This window comes from Idiotropiscis lumnitzeri, chromosome 1, assembly GCF_059441095.1.
Source record: "Idiotropiscis lumnitzeri isolate Australia: NSW breed Sydney's pygmy pipehorse chromosome 1, RoL_Ilum_1.0, whole genome shotgun sequence".
Classification (NCBI taxonomy): Eukaryota; Metazoa; Chordata; class Actinopteri; order Syngnathiformes; family Syngnathidae; genus Idiotropiscis; species Idiotropiscis lumnitzeri.
In genome coordinates this window covers 2,711,415-2,733,457 of record NC_142391.1, presented here as the reverse complement: position 1 = coordinate 2,733,457, position 22,043 = coordinate 2,711,415, and the positions used below count along the sequence as shown (strand labels likewise).

Sequence of the window (22,043 nt, the reverse complement as noted above, 5' to 3'; positions counted from 1 at the left end):
AAAACAACAAAAACAGCATCAAGTGTCGTGTACCTCCACCCGAGGAGGTCGATGAAAAACGGCACCTTGCGCAATTCCAATCAAAGACAGAATGACCTGAAACGGTCCACAATTTAAAAAAAAAAAAAAAGTCAACTTCATGCTTGGTGACGTACGTCTGTAATGAACGCCATGACTCGTCTCGCCAGCTATTCACCATAACCACCACCTTGCACAATCGAAATCAACACAACTCTGGCGCTCTCGTTTCAGTCCGAGGAGATCGCGGCCATGGCCGACGTCCTGGAGAGCGGCGGCGCTGCGGGAGGCGTAGGAGGATCCAGCGTGGATTGGCAGAAGCGCTGCGTGACGCTGGAGATGCAGCTGCTGAGGTTCCGACTCCAAGCGGGGAAAATCCGGGAGCTGCTGGCCGAGAAGGTAAGAGAGACGAAGGCTTGGGTGAGAAGAACAAGTGTCCCACCTCTCTTACGGCTCGGGTATGACCTCCGTAGTTGATAACATTCGACTTGGTGTGCCCAATTCCATGTTGGTGCCGTGATGAAATTCTTGGGCAGAAGAAGTGAGCGTCAGGTGTGAAGTCCGCCGCAGAACCGGATGGAATATATTGTGCAGGCTTCAGCGAGTGGTTTTAGTGAGTGTGCGGTGTTCGGCTACTCCCGTATTTTCCGGACAATAAGTCGCTACTTTTTTGCTACAATGTGAACCATGTGGCTAACACAACGGTGCGGCTTGTCTGTGGATTTTTCTTTCACCACTAGGGGTGCTCTATAGTTCGGGAAATATGCTAAATAAATCTTGAAATTTTTTTTTTTCCTCTCAGGTCTGTTCTGTTTTAATTCGCAAAGTTGTTGCCGTGTTAAAAGGCACTGTTTTAACTGTTTATGTGCATTCACGGTACAAAATCGTTCTGGACATCCAGTAAAAAAAACATCTATATATTTTTTTCATATAGAAAACTGCTGCCTGTAGCCTCGTGCGGCGTTTGTATCGTGTTTTTTTGGGGGGGGTTATTTTTAATTTTGTAAATTTTATTTATTTATTTGTTTATTCATTTTGCGGCTTATATACAGGTGCGTCTTATATCCCAGAAAATATGTTGGTTGTCAAGGTAATGAAAACGAAAGCTAAAATTGAAAAAAAAGATTTGTTAAGAAAAAAAAATAATTTTACTGAAACTGCATGTTAATTTTCTAAAACAAATTAAAACTAATTATTATTCTAGCAAATACGTCATTTTCATCTTAATATCATCTATGAGCGTTCGGGGTTAATTTTCAACGTATTTATTTGGGTGTTGCTATACATGCGTTCATAGCAAAAAAAAAAAAAAAAGGTCAAACAGTCATTTGAGAATACGTAAATAAATATGTAACTTTTTTTAATATTGTTCTCAACAAATTCTCCTTAAATGAGAAAAAAATAAAACTAATACCAAAACTAATAAAAACGAAACTACGACAAAGCATTTTCGAAAAACTAAAAATTAAACAACCTTGCTCTAAAAACTAATTAAAATTAACTGAATTCCAAAAAACAAAAATCCAAACCAAATGAAAACTAACCACTGGCAAAAATCCCCAAATTATTATGACCCTGGTCGTTTTCCATTCCTTAACCCTGGTTGACTGCGCCGCAGTGTCGCAGATTTAACTGCCAGTCAGAAATGTACATGAGCTGTCACACACACAACACTAAGATCAAAAAAAAAAAATGCTTCCAGTAACACCAAGCCGTACAATCCATTCCATTCCTTCCTTGACAATCACGCCATGTTTTTGCGGTTCAATCAAAGTCGAGGACAGAGTGGCGCCTCAAAACCTGATGCAGGGTCGCAGTTTCCCCGTTGCAGCTCATCTGTCGATTAAGCCGCATCGTACTTTGTGCAACAGGTGAGACGCTGCAGTCCCGGAATTGTGGGAATGTCCCATTCCCGGTAACCTCTGATCCTAACTCCGAAGTAAATTAATCGGTACAGAAAGACTAAAACAACCCAGTCCCGGAACTGTGGAACATTTTTTGGGTGGCTCAACTTGAATCCTTTTTCTTTTTTCGTGACTAAGCAAGTAAAAACGATGCGCAGACCACAGTAGCACGTTTCATAAGTGTTTGCGCGCGAGGAAAACGGTTAAAGAGCGTGAGTCAGTGTTTGGGCACAGGTGTGCCAAACACACGGCGTCCAGTCATCGTGTCTCAGCGGAGGTCGGCCGCACGCTTTTCATATTCAACATCTAAGTCATCGCGGGGCTTCCCCTTGAGAGTCTTGTAAGTTGTAGCAGACTGACGTTTATTCAAATTTTGACAAAGTCTTTTGTAGTAGGTGTGACTCGAGGTGAAAAAGCAAACCGGCAGCTTACTGCTGATTGGCTGCTACCCACTGTACAAGGAACCAATCAGATGCTGCTGTGGGCGGGCTAATCTGCTTCTGCAAGCAGGGTCACGAGCACAGCAGAGAGAGAGAAAAGTGCACTGCAGCGAGCCAAAATAAACCAGCTTCTAATTTATCGGACTTGAAAGTTAAAAAAAACGCCAATGCCAAATATCGGCCCTGATAATCGGTCTATCACTAATATGTATTAATTGTACTTTTTTTTTTTTTTTTTTTTTTTTTTTTTGCTGTTTAACATGAACGAGTGCCACCACCATTGATGTGTGATGTTAAATATCTCGAGCGGTGTTCCAATGGTCGAAGGCTTGAAATTTTCTGATTCCCGGTATTATATTGAACGTGCCCCTTTTTCATTCTTTGAAGCTTCCTTTGGATGTCTTGGATGATGACGTTATGCAGAAAGCAATACAGCAACATGAAGACAGAATGTGTTGATCGGGGTTGAAGTGGAGGCCAGTGCTGCCGTCTGTGTGTGTGTGTGTGTGCATGGGGGTGCGTGTGGGGGGGTGTGTGCGTGTGTAGGGTGGTCCGCTGAGTGACGACCGTTTCGTCATGTTATTGCTTTTTGCTAAAGGCTTCTTTTCATGGTCTTCATCTCGTGTTGCCAAGTTAGGAGTGTTTTACACATTGACCCACTTTGGTGTGGAAAAAAAAAAGAAAAGAAAAGAAAAGAAAGCGAGCTCAAGAGCGAGAGTGAAAAAAGAAAATGTGACATGGCGTTTATCTCCCCAGTGAGCGAGGCAGAAGGCCATGTGAGGAGTTGGCCGAGGGCGCATTTGACGGAGGAAAATAAAATAAATTGATGACACTCACACACACACACACACACGCGCACCCCCACACTTGTACTAATTTGAATTTGATTAAAAAAAAACACACACACATGATGTCCAGGAGGCGATATAGCACTGCGGTATTTTGTCATTTTTGTGAAAATACAAAGCTCCGCATTCTGTTGGTCAATTTCAGATAGGTAAGGTGGGGCGGGACCATTTCAAGATTTGGAAACAAACAATAAAATCTTAAAATGAATTATAGCCAGAGTTATGTGCGCCCTCTTACGAGTGCCACCCAAAAGGCAAGCAGCAGCATTTTGGCGCGACTGGAAACGCTGGATGGAGGAACGGCTGACTCCAAAATAAAGTACATTACAGCAATCAAGATGTGACGAAGGCATGAATTATTATTGTGTTGTTGAGAAAGGAATTCAGTTTTATTTCAAAGTCGAAGAAGACTTTGCCGTGAGCACCCACCGGCCGACAGTACGTCAAGCAGGTCGGCGGCCGACGAAATACGATTAATTATTGATTAGGATGTTTTCACGTCTGTTGGCCCTGTTGAACTTTCCCACACAGGTCCCAGTGGAGAGGAGGAGGAGGAGGGGGGGGGGTGTTTTCCTGCTGGGTTTCTCCCCCCCAAAGTGTGAAACCATGGTAACCTGGACGCCTTTGTCTCGTTGACTCAGATGCAGGAGTTGGAGCAGCGGGTGATCGAGGCCGACCGGCGTGCCGAGAGTGCGGAGAAACAGGTGAAAAGGGCAGCTTTTGTCCTGCTTTGCAACACGCCTCGCAAATTCATCAGCGTCAACGATTCGGGCCGTTTCAGATCCGCACCATGGAGGAAAAGCTCAAGTCGACAAACGTCCAAAGCAGCGGGTCGGAAAGTTTATTGTACAGGAAGTACCAAGACCTGACCGTCCGGGTCCAAGAAAAAGATGCCGCCATCAAGAGATTAGAGATCCAGCTGGAAAAACAGGTGTGAAGGGGGGGTGGAACTTTCCCATGGAGCGTTGGTTCTCAAACTGGGGGGTGGGGGATGGGGGAGGGTCCAGCAGTTGGAGGCTCCAGCAGTTGTCAATTAAGTGGAATCATTTTTTTTTTTTATTCATACCCACAATTTTATCTTTGAAAAATACAACTTCATGGTTGTAGGACTTTTTACCCTGATAAAAATGGATCTTTGTTCTTTGAAAAAAAATAATCCCAGCACCCGCCCGCGACCCTTGTGAGGACAAGCGGTACAGATAATGGATAGATGAAAAAATAATTTACTAGGAAAACATGCAACTTATATCGTTATAATATCATGACCCCCCCCTTCCCCCCCTGCCCCAAAAAAAATGCCTTATCATAAGGAGGGGGTCCTTGGGAAAAGAAAATCTCCCCTGAAAGCAATTCCTGCACCCAACAATTTTTAGAAGCTCAGCCATAGAAAAGCAGACAAATAATGTCCCAATTTTCTTCCTCCAGATTTTAGTCAGAGCCCAGGAAGCCAAAGTGATTGAGGTGAAAGCGGCCAAGATTAAAGACTGGGTGACACTAAAACTCCGAGAGGTAAGCGTGAACGGTTCCGGCCCGATCTGGTTTTTCCGAAGATCACAAATACAGATGCCGAGATGGCGTCCCATTTAAAAATGTTGGAGACCACTGTACTTAAAATGGAGTTTTTCTCGTTTTGGTTCCCACCACAAAAATTTGGTAGCGCCATTAAATTTAACAAAGATGATGTTCATAAAAATGCGTTCAATTCATTCATTTCAACAAAGATTCAGAGAGTTTATGACATCACCACACCTTAGCCCAGAGCACAGAATCTGTCTGCCTGCACCTCGATCAAATTCACTAAAGTCGCATTACATCATCTGCACCACGACTTAGACCTGCTCCAAGCTTATCGAGTCCCCACATCGTCAGGTCCGCTAACAGTGTGTAAAAGAAAACGCCGAATGGCGACGATGGAGCGGTGCGTTCTGGTCATTTCCCAAACACGATAAATTGCACACGAAAATTAAGATGCGCTGAGGTTTTTACGTTTTCACGTGCGCACACGTGCACCGTCTACGAATATACAGCCTTATATGTTTTATGATCAGATGGAGCAAGAGAACCAGCAGCTTAAACAGGACAACTTGAAGCAGTCGGAGCAGATCGTGTTGCTGCAGGACAAACTACAAGGTTGGAAAAAAAAACATCTCATGCCTGATAATTTGCCTGCAAAGCTGACAAATCTGACGCTTTCTCTCAGCTCTTTTAGAAAATGCGGCCACCTATCCCGATGGATCTCCAGTTATCTCCCCCTGGCCGGACATCCACCTTGTGCCGAGCAGTCCCCAGCTTTCTTCGAGCTGCGCCGGTATGCCTCCCTCATCTGATGACAGCAGGAGACCAAGGGTTGCCCGTGGAACCGGCAAGACCTCGCCAACAGGTGATTGGTCATCTGTGTCCAGTAGTGGGCCGTGCATTTCACACGGAGGCCTTCTGTGAAGTCCGACTTGCATAAATCCCCCTCATATTACCATCATTTATGACACCACGGCTGGACAAATAATAAACAGAAACTTACACAGTTCTGAGTGAGTGTTGGACAACCTAGCGTCTCTTGAAAAGTCCGACTTGGAAATGGCCTTGCAAGCGCATCTGCAATTAAATTCACAATTTTCCCTCCTTAGGCCATTGTGGTTTCAAAAAACAAGAAGGTATTTTAGATTTTTGAACAGTCATCAGTTACGACTTCCGGATGTGTTGATTCCGCATAGCGCTGCCCCCTCACGAGTGAGTAGCCAATCACAACACGCGTTCATCACCTTCAGCGTAAGGCCAGTGAGAAGGCTTACTGTAACCAACTCGTGATCTGATTGGCTATCGCAACTGTCTATCAACTGTGAGCGCCCCCTTGAGACACAGAACAGACGCCCGCACGATGGTATCTGAAGGCCCTGGACGAATAATGCGTGCTACTGGGATCGTGAAATCTGCCTGGCAACACAAGCTCGCTGGATACTGATTGGATAAAAACGCTAACCTAAAAATACAACACCAGGCTATAATATGACATCAATGTGAAGAATATTTTTTCCCAATTTTTTCTTGATTTGGTTAGGCCAGTAGAGAAAGCCTTGTCCGTGTCTTTCTGTGCCCATGTGGTTTTCCTCTGCCTTTAGCAAGCAGTCACAAATGTTGAAGCAATCTCTGTATACTCTTGGACTCAGATTTGAAAAGATCTCCTGATCTCCCCCGTAAAGGGATTTGCAAAGGCTGCCATCCAACCCATGATCGTCAGTCACAAGGCCAAAGCAGGGAGAACCCCGGAACCGAATCCCAAGGCTGCTCCGAGGGTAGAGACAACTCGTCGGACGAACTGAACAGCAAGTTCCGCTCTCAGTGCCTTCACTCGTCTTCGTCATCTTCGTCTTCTTCCTCAGCATACGAGATGGCCCAAGGACCCCCCAGATCCCCTAAATCTCCGCTCAGACTCGCACCCAAAAGCCCACTTGTTCCACGCTCGCCTTCGGCCAACAACCCTTTTCCCAATCCTGCCGAGACGTCGGCCCCCCAGTCGGGCGCCAGCATGACTTTACCCAAAATCCGGACACCACTCACCCCCAGGGATAGCATCCAGCTGGTGAAGAAGCACTTGAGCCAGCCCCAGCACCACAGCCTGGACCGACTCCACCAGCTGGTCAGCATCGACATCATGACGCCCTCGTCCACTTGCTCCACCCTCACCGCCAGCACATCGCCTTTCTCCCAGCCCGTAGAGGAAACGGACATTGACGACACGCTCCCGGACAGCATGGACGGCGTGGTGGAAGGGTCCGGATCGGAGGAGCCGGCGCAGCGGGACGGACTCCATCTTGTGGGTCTCCCTGAGGAACTGGAGAGACTGGATCCTGACGTTCTGAAGCCACCGACGCCTCCCTTACATCGTTTCCCGTCATGGGTAGGTGAACTCAATGTGAACCGAGCGACATTTATCAGCTTGGAGTGTGCGTGATAAGACAACCGACTGACTCTCCACAGGAGAGTCGAATCTATGCTGTGGCCAAGGCTGGAATGAGAGTATCGGAGGCGTCTCCTGGAGCCAGGTTCCCCGGTCGAGGTGAGTCCTAACACCTAATCAAGTGCTTTTCAATTATTTTCTGTGACGCCAACCAAGATGTGCGCTGTCAAACGCGTTGTCGACCAACCACTCTTCTCCAAGTGAGTCCGCTCACTTCAGCCAACTGTTTCAATCGAATGCTCACTTGCTGCGAGTCAAGTCCTGAACGTTGGGTGACAGGTCACGCATCATTCGGCAGCCACTCCAGCGTTGCGGGGTGGTCGCTTAGGATCCATCGTCACGACCTATAATGTCATTTCCTCCGGCCCGGTGGGGCCTGGTGCACCTGTGCAGGTGTGGGCTCATTCTGGGCGGTAGGACCGCCCCCACTCTCCCCCTCCCCTCCTCCCCCCACGTCAAAGAAAGAAGCGCTTAGCGCAAAGGCAGTCAGATGTCTGCTTTCTAATCACGCGCGATGAAAGGAACGAGGCCTGGGTGTAATTACGCTCTCCATCGCGACGTCGTTCCTTGTATTTAGCGGATTGCGTGATCCCCGGCGAGGCTTGGCAGCGCAGCCAAAGAGCTGTTGCGGATTATGCGGATGCTGACGCGGCGCTTTTTTTTTTTTTTTTTAATTTGGTCTCATCTTCAGCTTCAAGATTCGCCTGCTAATATTATATTAAAGCAAGCGTGGGCAAACATGGCCCGGGGGCCACATGCGGCCCATCAAACATTTTAATCGGCCTGCCAAACTTGAAAAAAATTAAATGTTGGTAATGTTTTATTTTCCAAAAACTCTGGTGTGTCAAACCCAGATATTTTGTTGTGATACTTTTGTTCATTATCATTTAAAATTAAATGTATTTTTTTTCTCCGATGAGGTGAGGTGACCAAACACTCCATCCATCTGCTCCTGGTCGGGCCCCTCTGTCAAATTTTAGAACTCACTGTGGCCCACCAATCAAATCGTTTGCCCACCCCTCCATTAAAGTCTGCTTTGTTCTGAAGTCTGATGGTCCCGTTTGGATCTAACGTTCGGTTTCTGGTCCCCATTCGAATCAGAGCGCCTCCCCTTGCTTATGTGTCAAATGTTGCCCAGTTGGCATCCATTGCAGCCTGGTCATCCTGGAAGGGGGATTCCCCCATCTGTGGTCCCTTCTCAAGGTTTCTCACTTTTCCCCTAATGAGGTTTTGTGAGTTTTTCCTTGCCCTCCTGGGGGTTAAGATCGGGGATGTCGAATGTGGCTATGTAAAGCCCTTTGAGACTGTCTGTGATTAAGGGCTATACAAATAAAATTGACTTGACTTGACTTGACTTGCTGGGAAGGTGATTCAAATATGGACTTGATTCAGGCTGCGCAAATCATGGGTGATGTCACGTCGCTGCGTGAGCACGCACAGTCTCAATATCTCACCTCCACAAGGTTGTCTGGATTGGAGGCACAGGTGGCGTCAGATGTCTGGATTATATTTTCTCTTGCAGACGCACCAGAGCAGAGTAACCGTGCGTGGGGTGTTTACAGTGTTGCTTCATGAAAGCCGCAGTCAGCTGCTTTGCGTCATGTAAACCAAAAATACTTTGGAGCGGCTTTTTTTCTTTTTTTTAATCACAGTGTCCTATTAAGCCAAAAATATAATAATATAAATGAAAAAATATATAAATACCATTAAAGTAAATTCATGATGAATGTATACCTGTATCAATATGAATATAAATTATAAAATAAATTAAATAATAAATTAATAATAATAATAATAATAATAATACAAATTACATTTGAATATGAATTCAACTTAAAATAAAAAAGTACATAATGAAATAATAATAAATAAATCAGTGCATTTAATGCAATACTGCAAATTAACATTCAATTATAAATTAAAATACAAATACAATGAGAAAACTTATACATTTAAATGAAAGAAAATAAAATAAATACATTAATAAATCAAAAAATAAATAAATAAATAAATTACAATTACATTGCAATATGAATTAAATAAAAAAAAAAAGATGATAAAAAATCTCACATTTCTATCCCCATTTGTGTTGCTGCCAAGAAGTTAGAAATGAATCAGGCCGCATGTTGAACCGCTAAAACTCATTTTTCTATTCAGGAATACAAGTAAATTTGACATCTTAATCAACTACAACAACAACAACAACAAGAAAAAAAAACATTTATAACAACGATTTTTTTTTAGCATTAAAAACATCCATTGGATCTGATTCTGATTCTGATTTGCTTTTAGGGTCCATCTTGCCTCAGTGCCCAGCAGCCAGTCCGTTTGCGCAGCTCATGTACAAGAACATCAGCGTTCCGGTGTACACCACACTCAAAGGGGTGAGTCAGCCATTATTGCGCCAAAGCGCACATTTTACATTAGAGGTTTTTATTTTCATCAAGAGACTCTTAAAGCATCAAAACATGATTGGAGCATGTACACTGTTTTCACCTTCACCTTCAGATGAGGCACACCTCATTTGGCGTGAATTACAATTTTTCAAAAAATTCTAATAAAAAAAATCGCAATTCCATATGCTTAGAAAGCCACTCAGATCAGCGCCGTGCCTCTGCGAGATAACGACGACTCAGGTTCAGAGGACGACAGCGGATCCCTGGCCAGCTTGCGGACCTCCGTGCTGAGTCCGGACAAGCGCGGCGGCGTCCCCGGGAGCCCTCGCGCTGTCAAGAGAGGTACGAGGAGAATCATTTCGTCACGCTCAACGATGCATTTCATTGAACGTTCCTTCCAGGCGTGTCCATGTCGTCCATCGGCTCAGAGAGCGACTACGCCATCCCGCCCGACGCCTGCTCCCTAGACAGCGACTACTCGGAGCCAGAACACAAAGTCCAGAGGACCTCGTCCTACTCCTGTGAGAGCACCGGGCCTGTGAGTATTCATGGGGAAAAAAAATAGATAATGATTTTATTTTAGGGATGGGCGAGGAACGATATGTGTCGGTATCAGGCCGATAACGACCTTATTTAATGGTATCGGGTACTCGTGGATACCAGTCACAGATACTTAAAGTAAAAGAAATCTGCAATTGAGTACGTCCTCTCGGCCTACTTGCCACTATGAATAAATACAAATATTGATCAATTAAATACAATTATGTTATATAAGTTACCATGGAAACTATAATTTACATTTAAATGAAACTTAAAAAGGGGAACTATTATTACCCGCGTCCCTCAGGAGGATAAGCGGATCGGATAGTGGATGGATGGATGAAACTAATAATACAATGTAAATGAAAAAATAGATACTGTATATATTTTTTTTATTTATGTTATCTAGATATTATGTATTTTTTTAAATCAAAAATAGTAGGTCATCTCATTGGGAAGATGTCAAATCATTTTCGGTGTATCTTGAGTGCTTTCGTTACTCAGTTTGGTGTCTTGCTCTATGTTAGCATATCTACTGCTAGCGCGTTAGCATTTTGCAAACTCTTACTACCTGTCCTTCTCAAATAATGGGGGGGGCATCAGAGGGGGGCGCGAACGTGCTTTTTTCCGCCATACTACAATAACGTGTAATTGCACCTCCACTCCAGTAGTTGGCAGTAACGCTCTCCAAGCCTCTTGTGTGCTGCGAGTATTAACTCTGCGGTGTAGGTTTGTTTGGCAACGGAAATGCGATTATTTAGAGTTGTGGCAGAGAGTGGGGGGCGGGGCGCGAATTTTCTTCTTGCTAGGGGGGGCGTAACAGAAAATAATTGAGAAGCACTGAATTCCGCAATGTTGTTGCCTTCAGGAGACGTTGGAGAAGTGTGGCTACCTTCTGAAGATGAGCAGTCAGGTGAAAGCGTGGAAGCGTCGCTGGTTCGTCCTGAGGAACGGAGAGATCCTCTACTACAAATCTCCCGTGAGTCTTCCCATCTGCGTTCGAGCAAGTCGCACTCAAAAAAAAAAAAAAAAGGAACTTTGGAACATGTTTCTGCGCCTGTGTGACGCTTCCAGAGCGACATCATCAGGAAACCTCAAGGTCAGATTGAGCTCAACTCGTCTTGCCGACTCGCGCGTGGAGAAGGAGCGCAAACTTTTCAAGTAAGTTTCTAAGTGCTTGTTCGGTTCAGTTCGTGCATTTGCGTTGTAAGGTGTTCCAAAATAGCTGTTTTATCGCACTTTTGTCATAATAAACAAACGAGGATTTTGTTCTTTTTTTTCCTGTTTTTTTTTTTACTTTTTGGGCAGTGGATTTTCAATGGAAGTGATTTTTTTTTTTTAAATCGAGAAATTATTTTAAAATCCAGTAGAAAATGTACTTTTCTGATGAAAAAGAAAACAAATTTGTGACTGGAAAATCCATTAAAAAATTTTTTTTGTTATTTTAAACCACCAAATTGTGATGCTTTGGGTAATCAAAAAAACAACAAAAAAAATAATTGTTTCTTTATCCAGAAAAAAAAATAACAAAAAGGGAAGGTAAAAAGGAAAAACGACACACCAGCACGTTTGGACCTTTGTAACTGTTAAAAAACAACTATCTCAGTTTTTTTGGGATGATTTACAGAATTTATTGATTTTCATTGGTAACATACGAAAGGTAAAAATCAAATAAACACTCGCACGTGAACTTTTTTTTTTCATTTTAAAATCCATAATACGTTAACTGGGGTTTTTCTTTCAAACTTCTTCTCAGATCTCCATTTTTTTTCCTGACATATTTCCAGTTGATTACGGAGAAAAAGACTTTCTACCTGACGGCGGATTCGCCTAACATCCTCGAGGAGTGGATCCGAGTCTTGCAGAACATCCTGAAAGTTCAGGCCAGCCGCCCGGTCAGCGTGGAGCCCACCTCTGCCAAGCCCATCGTGACAGGCTGGCTCACGAAGGTAGAGAGAGAGCGAGAGAGAGAGAGAGCTCTCCCAAAAAAGTGTTTTGGAGATGCCCTTTGGTGCACATGCATGGTAAAGTGGAAGGAAAAAAAATCAGGAACATTTAAAAATCAATAAATAACGCACATTTTTTTTCTTTGTTTTTAGATTTTCAAGAAAAAATTTTGAGATGTTTTAAAAAAAAAAAAAAAGAAAATAATCTTTGTATTTTGCATAAAAGATAAAATATTATTATCATCTCTGGTACTCTACAAAAACATTTAGCTGTAAATATTTTCCTCAACTGTAACACACCCGTATCATATATTTGTGACCTCAAGTGCTAAATGTCAAATTTATTGCTCTTCGTTCATTCATATTTTATCTAGAAATCTTTATATAATCTTTTATAATTTTTATGAAGATTTCCATGAAATATTCCCTCTTTCGCCACAGGTCAAACATGGACATTCCAAGCTGGTGTGGTGCTGTTTGGTCGGAAAGGTTTTCTACTACTATCGCAACCAGGAAGACAAAGTAAATGAGAAATGCTATTTATTTATTTATATATTTATTTTTTTACGGTCGTCTGTGGCTAGAAATGGCAAAATAGTTTGTTTCGAACTTGTTAGCTTGCATGCTAACAGTCTTGAGGCTAATCCATTCCGATGAACAAAAATAGCTCGACGCGCCATGTCTCAAAAAAATGCAAAACTAGAAATGAGCTAACATGCTAGGAGTATAATTAGTTAACGATTGACGTCGTGTCCACTTTTTCAGATGCCTCTGGGCCAGCTGCAGCTGCGCTCGGCGTTGGTCCAGGAAGTGGATCGCTCGTGCGACTCGGACGAAGACTACGAGGCGGGCATCCGTGGCGGCTTCCTCTCATCGCACTGCACGCTGGTGGTGAAGCCCGGCGACCAGAGCCCCTCGTACCTCCTCGTCGGCACCAAACAGGAAAAGGTCAGCTCGCCGTGATAAGTTTGTATGAAACTTCCGAGATGCTGACGGGGAATTTTTGGACAGGACGCGTGGTTGTACCACTTGTGCGTGGCGGCGGGAAGCGGCGGCAAGCTGAAGGTGGGGACCGAGTGCGAGCAGCTCATCGGTAGACTGCTGGACGCAGATGCAGATGCAGGTGACTGAAACACCAATTCATAACTTCGTCAAAGTTTTTTTTTTTCTATTTTTATGACAACAATTTCCGGTCCGTTGTAAAGAAAATGGGGTGGTGGGGGAATTGTTCACTAGGATGAAGTAAAAAAAGTGAGAATTTTCCAAGATTTAGGGTGAAGTTTTTAAAATAATCTTACTAGAATTAAATGCTTGAAGATTAAGATTATTTTATTTCAAGAATTTTTGTAATTTGAGTAAAATATTTTTTTAATCTTACAAGAATAATCTAATAGAATAATAGAATAGAATAATCTAAAAAATGCTTTTCAAGAATAATGTCACAATTTCACAATAATGCGTTTTCGAAAAATGCCTCTTTTTTTAAATGAAAAAAATGCATTTGTTTCAGAAAATAAAAGTTCAGAAATCTACTTTAGTTTTGTATTAAATTCATTAAATTTTAAATTTCAAATAGTTTTTACTACAATAAGTGTATTTTATCCAGAGAATGTTGTAATATTCACAGATAAACAGAGTTAGTTGTATATTTTCTAGAATAAAAGTTTTCACCCAAAAGAATGTATTTGTTTTCTTTTCTTTTTGTTTTTTAAATGTAATATTATAATTTTTTTAAGAAAAAAAAATCTTATTGCAATTTTGTCATGAATCTATTTTTACTCTTATGAGAATGTCATGTTTTTTTTTCCTAGATTGTCATTTAAAAAAAATGTTTCTACCAGAATTAATTTTTTTAATTTGGTAGAATAAAATAATAATTGTATCTATATATTAATTGTTTTTGTTGTATTATAATAAAACACATGTGGCAATGCTCTGATGACATCCAAAAATAAATGAATTAAAATTGGAAAGAAAAAAATTAGAATAATAAAAAATATCCTAAAAATACGATTTATCATTTTAATTCCTTTTTTTTCCTTTTAGCAAATATTTATTTCCTTTGTGTAATGTGGCGCTTACACTTCTTTGTATACGTTTGGTTTTGTTTCATCAAATCTTCTCAAAACTATCCAAGCAAGTTACGGTCGTTGCCTCAGTTCCTCAAAATACTTTGATTGACTGCACAATTCTTAGTTGTTGCTATAAATGGGACGACGTTAAGTCAGCACCAAGTTATTTTGACGTTGGCGTTTCAAGACAGCAGACGGTGTTTACAACCGTCTCTCCCTCAACTCGTCGTGTCAGCTGCTGAGTGTTGACAGTCCATCGTATTTGCCTTGTTGTTGTTGTTGTTGTTTTTTCTTTATTTTGTTTGGTTTTCTCAGAATGCAGCCTGTGGCAGAGCGACGCCTTGAGCTTCTCCAAGGAAGGTCTGCGCTCGCCGCTCACCACGTTGCCCTCGGACGCCCTGCAGACAGAAGCTCTCAAACTATTCAAGGTCCAACTCCACACATACAGAAGAAAAAAAAAAAAATCATACCATTAACTGATATCATTTATATTTTAAAAGCATTTAAAAAAAAATATTACTAATGTCGCTTCATTCTTTAAGTAAATTACAGAATACAATAAATTATACTAAATATGAATGCCACAATACTATAAAATTTACTTTATAAATTAGTTGATCGTTAAAATACCAAAAAAATGCAAAATCAATTCATAAATTCACAATTGCTAGTATTTATTTTTTTACGTATATACCCTACTAGAGTACAGAGAAAAGTCTTTCTGTTTTTACATAATGCATATTTTTAGAAAAAAACATCAAAAAGTGCAACTATTTTCTGCAATCGTTTTTAGTAATGTCTCCTATGTTAAAAATTGAAAAATTATTATATTAAATAAATATTATATTTAAATATATAATTATGTTGAGTTATGTATTGGCGTATCCAGAAAAGTACTAAATAAAAACAAAATATTATTATGACTGTTATTATACTCGTACATTTGTTTTCGTGGGTACTTTGTTGCTTCTACTATATTATTATTTGTAAAATTGCTGCTGTGACAATTTAAGTTCTCTCACGGAATGAATAAAATATTAGTTGTTTCGTCTATCCGTTATAAAAAAAAAAATACATTTAAAAAATCTAAAATATTTGCATTGAAAAAGTTTTCAGATTTCCCACGTCATCCTGCTTCACCCAAAATAAATGTCTGCACTTTGCTGCCCCCAGCTGGAGACTCTTTGCAACAACACTCATTCCAACATGTTTGTGGTGTGCAGTCATGCCAGCTGTTCATCAACGTGCTGGTGGAGTCGCCGAGCGTGGACTACCACACGTCGCTGGCGCAGAACGCCCTGCAAGTGTGTCTGTCGCACCCGGAGCTGCACAACGAGATGTACTGTCAGCTCATCAAGCAGACCAATCGCCGCACGCCGCACAACTACTCCGCCACGCAGGTAAATATAACCGCCTTCATCGCCGTCTCCTTCTTGGCGGTCGTGAATCATTTTGCTTTCTTTTGCGCAGTGCTGGCAGCTGCTATCGTTGTGCGTGGCGCTCTTCCTTCCCCAGCAGCACTTCCTCTGGTACCTCAAGCAGCACCTCCACCGAAACGCCGACCCCAGGTGAGATCCATCAAGCCCGCACGGGGGAGTCGTCCTTATATGGTCACTGAGCCCGCGTTTCGCATCCCGTTTCCCCGCTTGCAGTAGCGACGTGGGCAAGTACGCCGTGTACTGCCAGCGCTCCGTGGAGCGAACGTTGCGCAACGGTGAGCGAGAGGCCAAACCGTCGCGCATGGAGATCGTCTCCATCCTGCTGAGAAATCCCTACCACCATTCGCTGCCCTTCAGCATCCCCGTGCACTTGATGAACAACACGTACCAGGTGAGGAACCAAATCCGCACAGGGTGAAAGGATCGGACTCGTCTTGCCTGTTGGAGGCGTTTCACATCTAATCCCAAAATTCTTTTTCTGTGGCGGGTGGGTGTGCCCCCTAGTGGCGGGCTTGTTGTTGTTGTTTTTGCCAGGTGACAAAGCTTTGCTGGTGGTGGCAAAAAGGTTTCCGTAAACGTCTCGATGTAAAATGAAAGCTTTGTGATATGACAGAAGAGCAGATGTGATGCTAGTCATGCTCGTTCGCTCGTGTTCTGCCGTTGTCATGAGTCTCGAGTATTTATTCCACCAACGGTAGACGCGCAACTCGTATCGTTCGAAACGTTCATTTCAAGATTAACACGTTAACTGGAATTTACCAAAAGAGCGTTGACTCGTGAATGTGATCGCAGATTGGAAATGTTTCATCCCCTAGCGCAGGTGTGGACAAACTACGGCCCGGGGGCCACATGCGGCCCGTTAAACGTTTTAATCCTGAAAAAAATTAAATAAATAAACCTCGTTCATGTTTTATTTGATAAATACTGTGGTTTTTCAAAGACATATATATTGTTGTCAAGCTTTTATTCATTTTCATTTCAAATTTAATTGTATTTTTTCCTCCGATGAGGTGAGGTGACCAAAACACTCCGTCCAATCTGCTCCTGGTCCGGCCCCTCTGTCCAATTTTCGAACCCATTGTGGCCCGCCAATCGAAAAGTTTGCCCACCCCTGATCTAGCGGCTGCTCGTGTGCACGTTTTGCATATTGACTCGAGAGACTTTTCCTCCCGCAGGTGGTGGGCTTTGATGGCTCCACCACTGTGGAGGAGTTCCTCAACACGCTGAACCACAGGATAGGCATGCGGAGTCCTCAGCTGACCGGCTTTGCGCTTTTTACCGATGACCCGTCTGGAAAAGATCTGGAGCACTGCTTGCTGCCCACGGCCAAGGTGTGCGAAACGGAATGTTGACTTTCTGAAAAGCCAACCGCTGCAAATTGATTATTTTTTTTTTCTTACAGATTTGCGATGTCATTTCCAAGTGGGAGCAGGCTCTCAAGGAGCAGCACCCGGGGAAGAATGAAGGCACGCGCATTGTACGGTTGACTTACAAGAACAGGTAGGACGTGTCCGCCATGGAGGCAAAATGGAGTCGAATCGAAATGACAACACAATTTAATTCCATTCATTATAACCGTTGAAACGCCCATTACAGAAAAATAAAATATGAAAATAAATAAATAAAGTTATCAATATATGATTGGATGTCCAATGTATGCTATAAATAAAAAAAAATGAATTAAAATGTAATCTTGAAAAACAATAAGCCAGCATTTAATTATTTACATATAATTGCAAATAAAATGAATGAAATAAAATCAAATAATCAAATTTATTTGACATTTTTGCAGCTCTGTGGAGGTGCATAAAAAACTAAACTGGCATGGAAAACGGGAGTTCAGAACATTAAGAGAATATTTTTTTCCCATTACAAACACGGTTTCAATTTGTACTTATTTGAAAATAGATTAAATGTAAATTGTGGGTGTAAATTCGGCACTGGCATGGAAACAGAAGTTCTGAATCTTCAGTTTTGTACTTTCCACCCTGCAGGCTTTGCTTCCACTCTCAGGTTAAAGGTGAGACGGAGCGTGAGCGCCTCCTGCTGGCCCACCAGGTGAACGACAACGTGCAGCAGGGCCACTTCCCCGTCAACAAGGAGCTGGCGCTGGAGGTGGCCGCCCTCATGGCGCAGGTATCCACCACCCCTCGACTTCACAAATATGTCCTTTGTTTTCAGATTTGCACTTTTCTTTATTTTATTTATTATTATTATTATTTATAATTTATTTTTTTATTACACAATACAAAGTGACCTTGTTTTTTAATCTTGCGTTTGACAAATACTCCTTCTGTAAAAAATTATGGCGCTAAAAAAATTCATTCAAAAAGTAAAAAAACTCAAACTAAAAAGTAACCATAATGAACAATTACAAAACTATTATAACCCCGATGTCAAACTTTTAACGAGTCAATGAGCTCCAGACTGGAAATTGCCCAAATAACAATTTTACTCGTCTTTATAATCAAAATTCCCTTTAGTGTTATTATATTCAGTATTGATGATGTCTACAACCTGTTTTTATTTTAGTCCAAATATTTTGATTACATTTTTTTTTTTTTTTACTTCAAGGAAAGTGATGTGATACCTGCAATGAAATGGAAATAAGAAAGTGAATTTTCATATTTTTGAAGGTGGAACATGGCGATCTGGAGCGAACGCCCGCCTCGCCCGCCTCGCCCGCCTCGCCCGCCTCGCCTCAGCCCAAGTCTCAGCTGATGCTCCTGCAAGCATTGGAGCGCTTCTACCCCAAACGCTACAAACACAACTGCAGCGCCGAGCAACTCAGGTCAGTCAGACTTTTTGTGTTTGTCACTAGACACTTCATTAGGTACACCTTCCAGAAAACATCCAATGGGAAAACTGGAGCAGTAATGATTTATTTATTTTTTTTAGCATTTTTGATGTCGTTGGCAGCATGCCAAAAGGAATTGTTCCAAATATTTTTGTTATGTGAATGGATCAAAATATTAGAAACAGCTCCGTGTGATACATTGCAAACTACAAGGACAATAGTTAACATACTGTCAGAAACATAGAACACTATCATTCTTTATATGTGCAATTTTTTTTATACATATCTTGGATTTATTTATTTATTTATTCAAATATACTGGTCCTCAGTTATATTATAAAATGTTTATATGAGAAAATTCTAAATTAAAAACAAAAATGTTCCACTTCAATTATTGTTTTCATATTTTGTCATATTATTTAAATTTTTTTTATATATTTTTCCATTCATGAAATATTGGTAATTAGATTGAATATCAATAAAATAATTTAAGATTGGTAATTAAATAATTAAGAACATGAAATCATTTTATTTTAATCTACATTATTGCTAATGATTAAGTTAAACTGATTGCATGTTGTATTATTTAACAATAAAAAAAATTAAACAAATTAAACAATAAACAATTCCAATAGTTGAGGTAGCAAAATATAAAAAAAAAGTAATCACATATACGATTTTATTTTTAAAAATTATTTGCATTATTAGTAAATAACAAAATAACCACACTTACCATTTATAAGACATGAAAGCTTTATTTTATTTCATCAATATACAAACAATATATGTATTTAAGAAAAAATTTAATTTTTTGTCAGTATCTGTTATGTATTTACACATTTCCTGACTTACTAAATTTGTCATAATTTGTCGACTAAGCATGCATATTTTTTTACCTGCGACTCAGGGAGCTGAGCGAGCGTTTGGCGGCCAGGTGGTCCACGCTACGCGGCTGCAGCGTGGCCGAGTGTTTGAGAATTTACTTGACGGTGGCGCGCCGGTGGCCCCTGTTTGGCGCCAAACTCTTCAGCGTCAAGGTACGACCGTTTTCACGTCATTTCTCATCGCTTTGTCAAAAACTCTTGTTTTGTAATTAATATTGCATTTGTGGAAAAATAATTTTACATTGATTCGTCAATTTACGTCCATCTCGGGGGTCGTCGCCATGTCAGGCAATATCGATTTGTGACTCAGTTTTGTTTTTCATTTGGAGTGTAACTCCATCGTCTGCCACTAGAGGGCAGAAAACAGATTGTGTCCATTTGAACGTGAAAACAAGAAAGGGAATGTCAAATATTCTTCAATCCTGCTTTTTACGCCCATATAAATGTTAACTTTACACATCTTTATTTGTACATTTTTGGGCATGATTATGATTGTATGAATGTGAGATGATCAATTTGTTAGTTTGGCGTGGTGGTCTGTCACCTAACCCCTGCGACTTTACAGCAATTCTTACTCCCCAAGTGCAGAATAAATTAGTTTTAATTGGTGGCACATAAAATGCGTTCTTGTCAAAAAGCATTTTGGGTTTTTAGCTCCCGTTTATTAATTTTTTACGTGCGATCGTGCTTGCAGGCTGTGCCGTCCGCCGGTCACGAGCAGGGCCCGGCCTGGTTGGCGGTCAACGAGGACGGGCTGTGCGTGCTGGACAACGCCATGGTCATTTTCTTACATCCGGAAAATCGTCAAGCCCGACTGAGGATCTCGCAAGTTAACGCCAGTGTTTTTATTTTAGCACACGCTGGCCTCGTACACCTACCAGTCGGTGGTCACCTTTGGCGGCTGTTGCGACGACTTCATGGTGGTCGCCAGCCAGCAGAAAGAGCCGGGAAGCGGGAAGAAGAGCGTGGAGAAGCGACTGTTTGCCATGGCCAAACCAAAGGTAACCGGCGCCGATATGATGTCGGCGATGGTGCCAATTCAAAATAATTTGTCTTTCCCATTGAAAGGAATGGAAGTGGACGTTTTCTCAGCTCCTCCTAAAATATACATGACCGACTCCTGTTGCATGTCTTAATGTGTTGCTGCACCATTTGTGTTCCGATATCAGTTGCTTAAAGCGTTACAAATCCATTTCTCATTGTGTTAACTTTAGCATTGAGCAAGTTGACTTAAGTTTGTGTTTTTTTTTAAATTCACATTATTCTTATAGTTTAATATTAATGTAACATGAAATTTCAACATCTGAGAGTGGCATTAAACATTTTTGGGAAGATAACTTGGTCACCATTTGCCAAAATGCTGCACTGTAGAGCGCTTGTTTCTCATGTTTGCACTTGCAAGTCAAAGCAAAAAAAAAAACAAAAAAAAAACGTCATTTGTGGATCAACGGCTCGTATCTTGTAAAAACTCACAAGTCCGAAACCTGTTCATGTCAGCATGTTTTTTATCTCAACCAGATCTTGGAGTTGACTCTGCTCATGGCCAGCTACATGAACCACTGGACCCCGGCCGCCCCGCCCAACGTCTCCCAGCAACCCCAAGCGCACTGGGACGCTGACGCCCGCCACTTTCCCGCCATGAACTACACGACCAAAGTCCCCACACTACTCTGACCGTCGCGGCTAACTTGCCGAGCTTACGTTTTTGTTTTTAGCCAGCTCCATTATTTTTTTTTTTTTTACAATCATAAGATTAAGACGGCTAATCTGGTTTGAATTAACATCCCCATGCATGGTATTGATTTATCTTAAAATTATGATACGAAAGTAGGGTCCACGATGTACTATTTAAAGTCTTGAGTCTTTCTTAGTCTCCCACGGGATAAAATTCCTTCTCCATCATTGATTTTACATTTTTAAAAAGTACAGAATCAGCTTTTCTCACTGGCAAAAGGAGGTACGACTATTAACGCACATGCTAATGTTAGCGCACCCCCAAATTGGTTTGTTCCCACTGAGCCTCTATGCTTTTCAGTTGCCTCACGGTGCTAACCTCCAAATGCCCCAAAACTGTGACAAGGAGAGACGGTACTTTGCAGTAGAAACCTTTGCAAAAATGGCTTGCTTTGTTTTTGGAAAAAAAAAAGAATTTCCCCGTTTTTTAGATTTTGCTTTTTCCGACAATGACTTTTTGTGGCATTTGTTTGACAAAAATGTCTACGTATTATTTGCTCTAATTATTTTTTTTTTTACGTTACCGGATGACTTGCAAAGTGACTGACTCAATGCTGCCACCTACTGGACATGGGGGATGATGACACGTTTCTGCTTCAGTGTCGCGACCTTTGCGTTAAAATGGGACAGAACCACTATAGCGGCTTAACTTTTGCTAATTTTACCAAAACTAACTTAATGCTGAAAAAAAAAAAGATGTGAAGTCTTTGGTGGTGGAACCGCTGTCTTGTTTGTGGAAAAAGATTATTTATTATGATTGCCAAACCATTTTTGACTGAACAAAATGTCTGCCATGCGCAAAAAGGCAAAATGTTTCGAACTAACAGCGTCATTTAAGTGTTTGTTCTAGATTGGGAGTTACTAATGTCTGTGTGTCCCATGAAAATAAAGTTCAAATCGTGTGTGTTCATTTTTTTAGTTAAATTATTTACAGATGTCATTTAAAAAAAAAAAAAGGTCCTTTCCAAGGTGGAATTTTATATGCTGCAATAAACCAGTTCTGACTGCTCCAAATGAGTAGTTTTTTTTTTTTAGCCGTTTATTTCCATGTACATTTCAAGTGAAATGTA

At 41.5% G+C, this 22,043-nt stretch overlaps 1 protein-coding gene and 1 long non-coding RNA gene across 2 annotated transcripts; one reads left to right on the top strand and one right to left on the bottom strand.

Annotated features, from left to right (window-relative positions):
* The first annotated feature begins 258 nt into the window (after window positions 1–258).
* plekhh1 (pleckstrin homology, MyTH4 and FERM domain containing H1) lies at window positions 259–21,883 on the top strand. Its single transcript, XM_088313845.1, has 29 exons — window positions 259–417; window positions 3,852–3,914; window positions 3,992–4,141; window positions 4,636–4,719; window positions 5,259–5,340; window positions 5,411–5,590; window positions 6,375–7,105; window positions 7,186–7,264; window positions 9,458–9,549; window positions 9,753–9,903; window positions 9,963–10,099; window positions 10,970–11,080; window positions 11,176–11,262; window positions 11,889–12,050; window positions 12,489–12,569; window positions 12,813–12,995; window positions 13,059–13,170; window positions 14,435–14,547; window positions 15,343–15,519; window positions 15,590–15,687; window positions 15,772–15,949; window positions 16,734–16,889; window positions 16,961–17,058; window positions 17,553–17,694; window positions 18,195–18,349; window positions 19,263–19,392; window positions 19,934–20,017; window positions 20,094–20,240; window positions 20,758–21,883. The coding sequence occupies exons 1-29, from the start codon at window positions 271–273 to the stop codon at window positions 20,911–20,913; spliced, it is 4,266 nt and encodes a 1,421-aa protein (XP_088169971.1). The 5' UTR covers window positions 259–270; the 3' UTR covers window positions 20,914–21,883.
* LOC148342667 (uncharacterized) lies at window positions 9,582–11,117 on the bottom strand. The gene is made up of 2 exons (XR_015846372.1): window positions 10,994–11,117; window positions 9,582–9,891 (listed from the first exon to the last, which is right to left on the bottom strand). It is a non-coding gene; the product is annotated as an uncharacterized LOC148342667 (long non-coding RNA).
* Window positions 21,884–22,043: the final 160 nt, after the last annotated feature.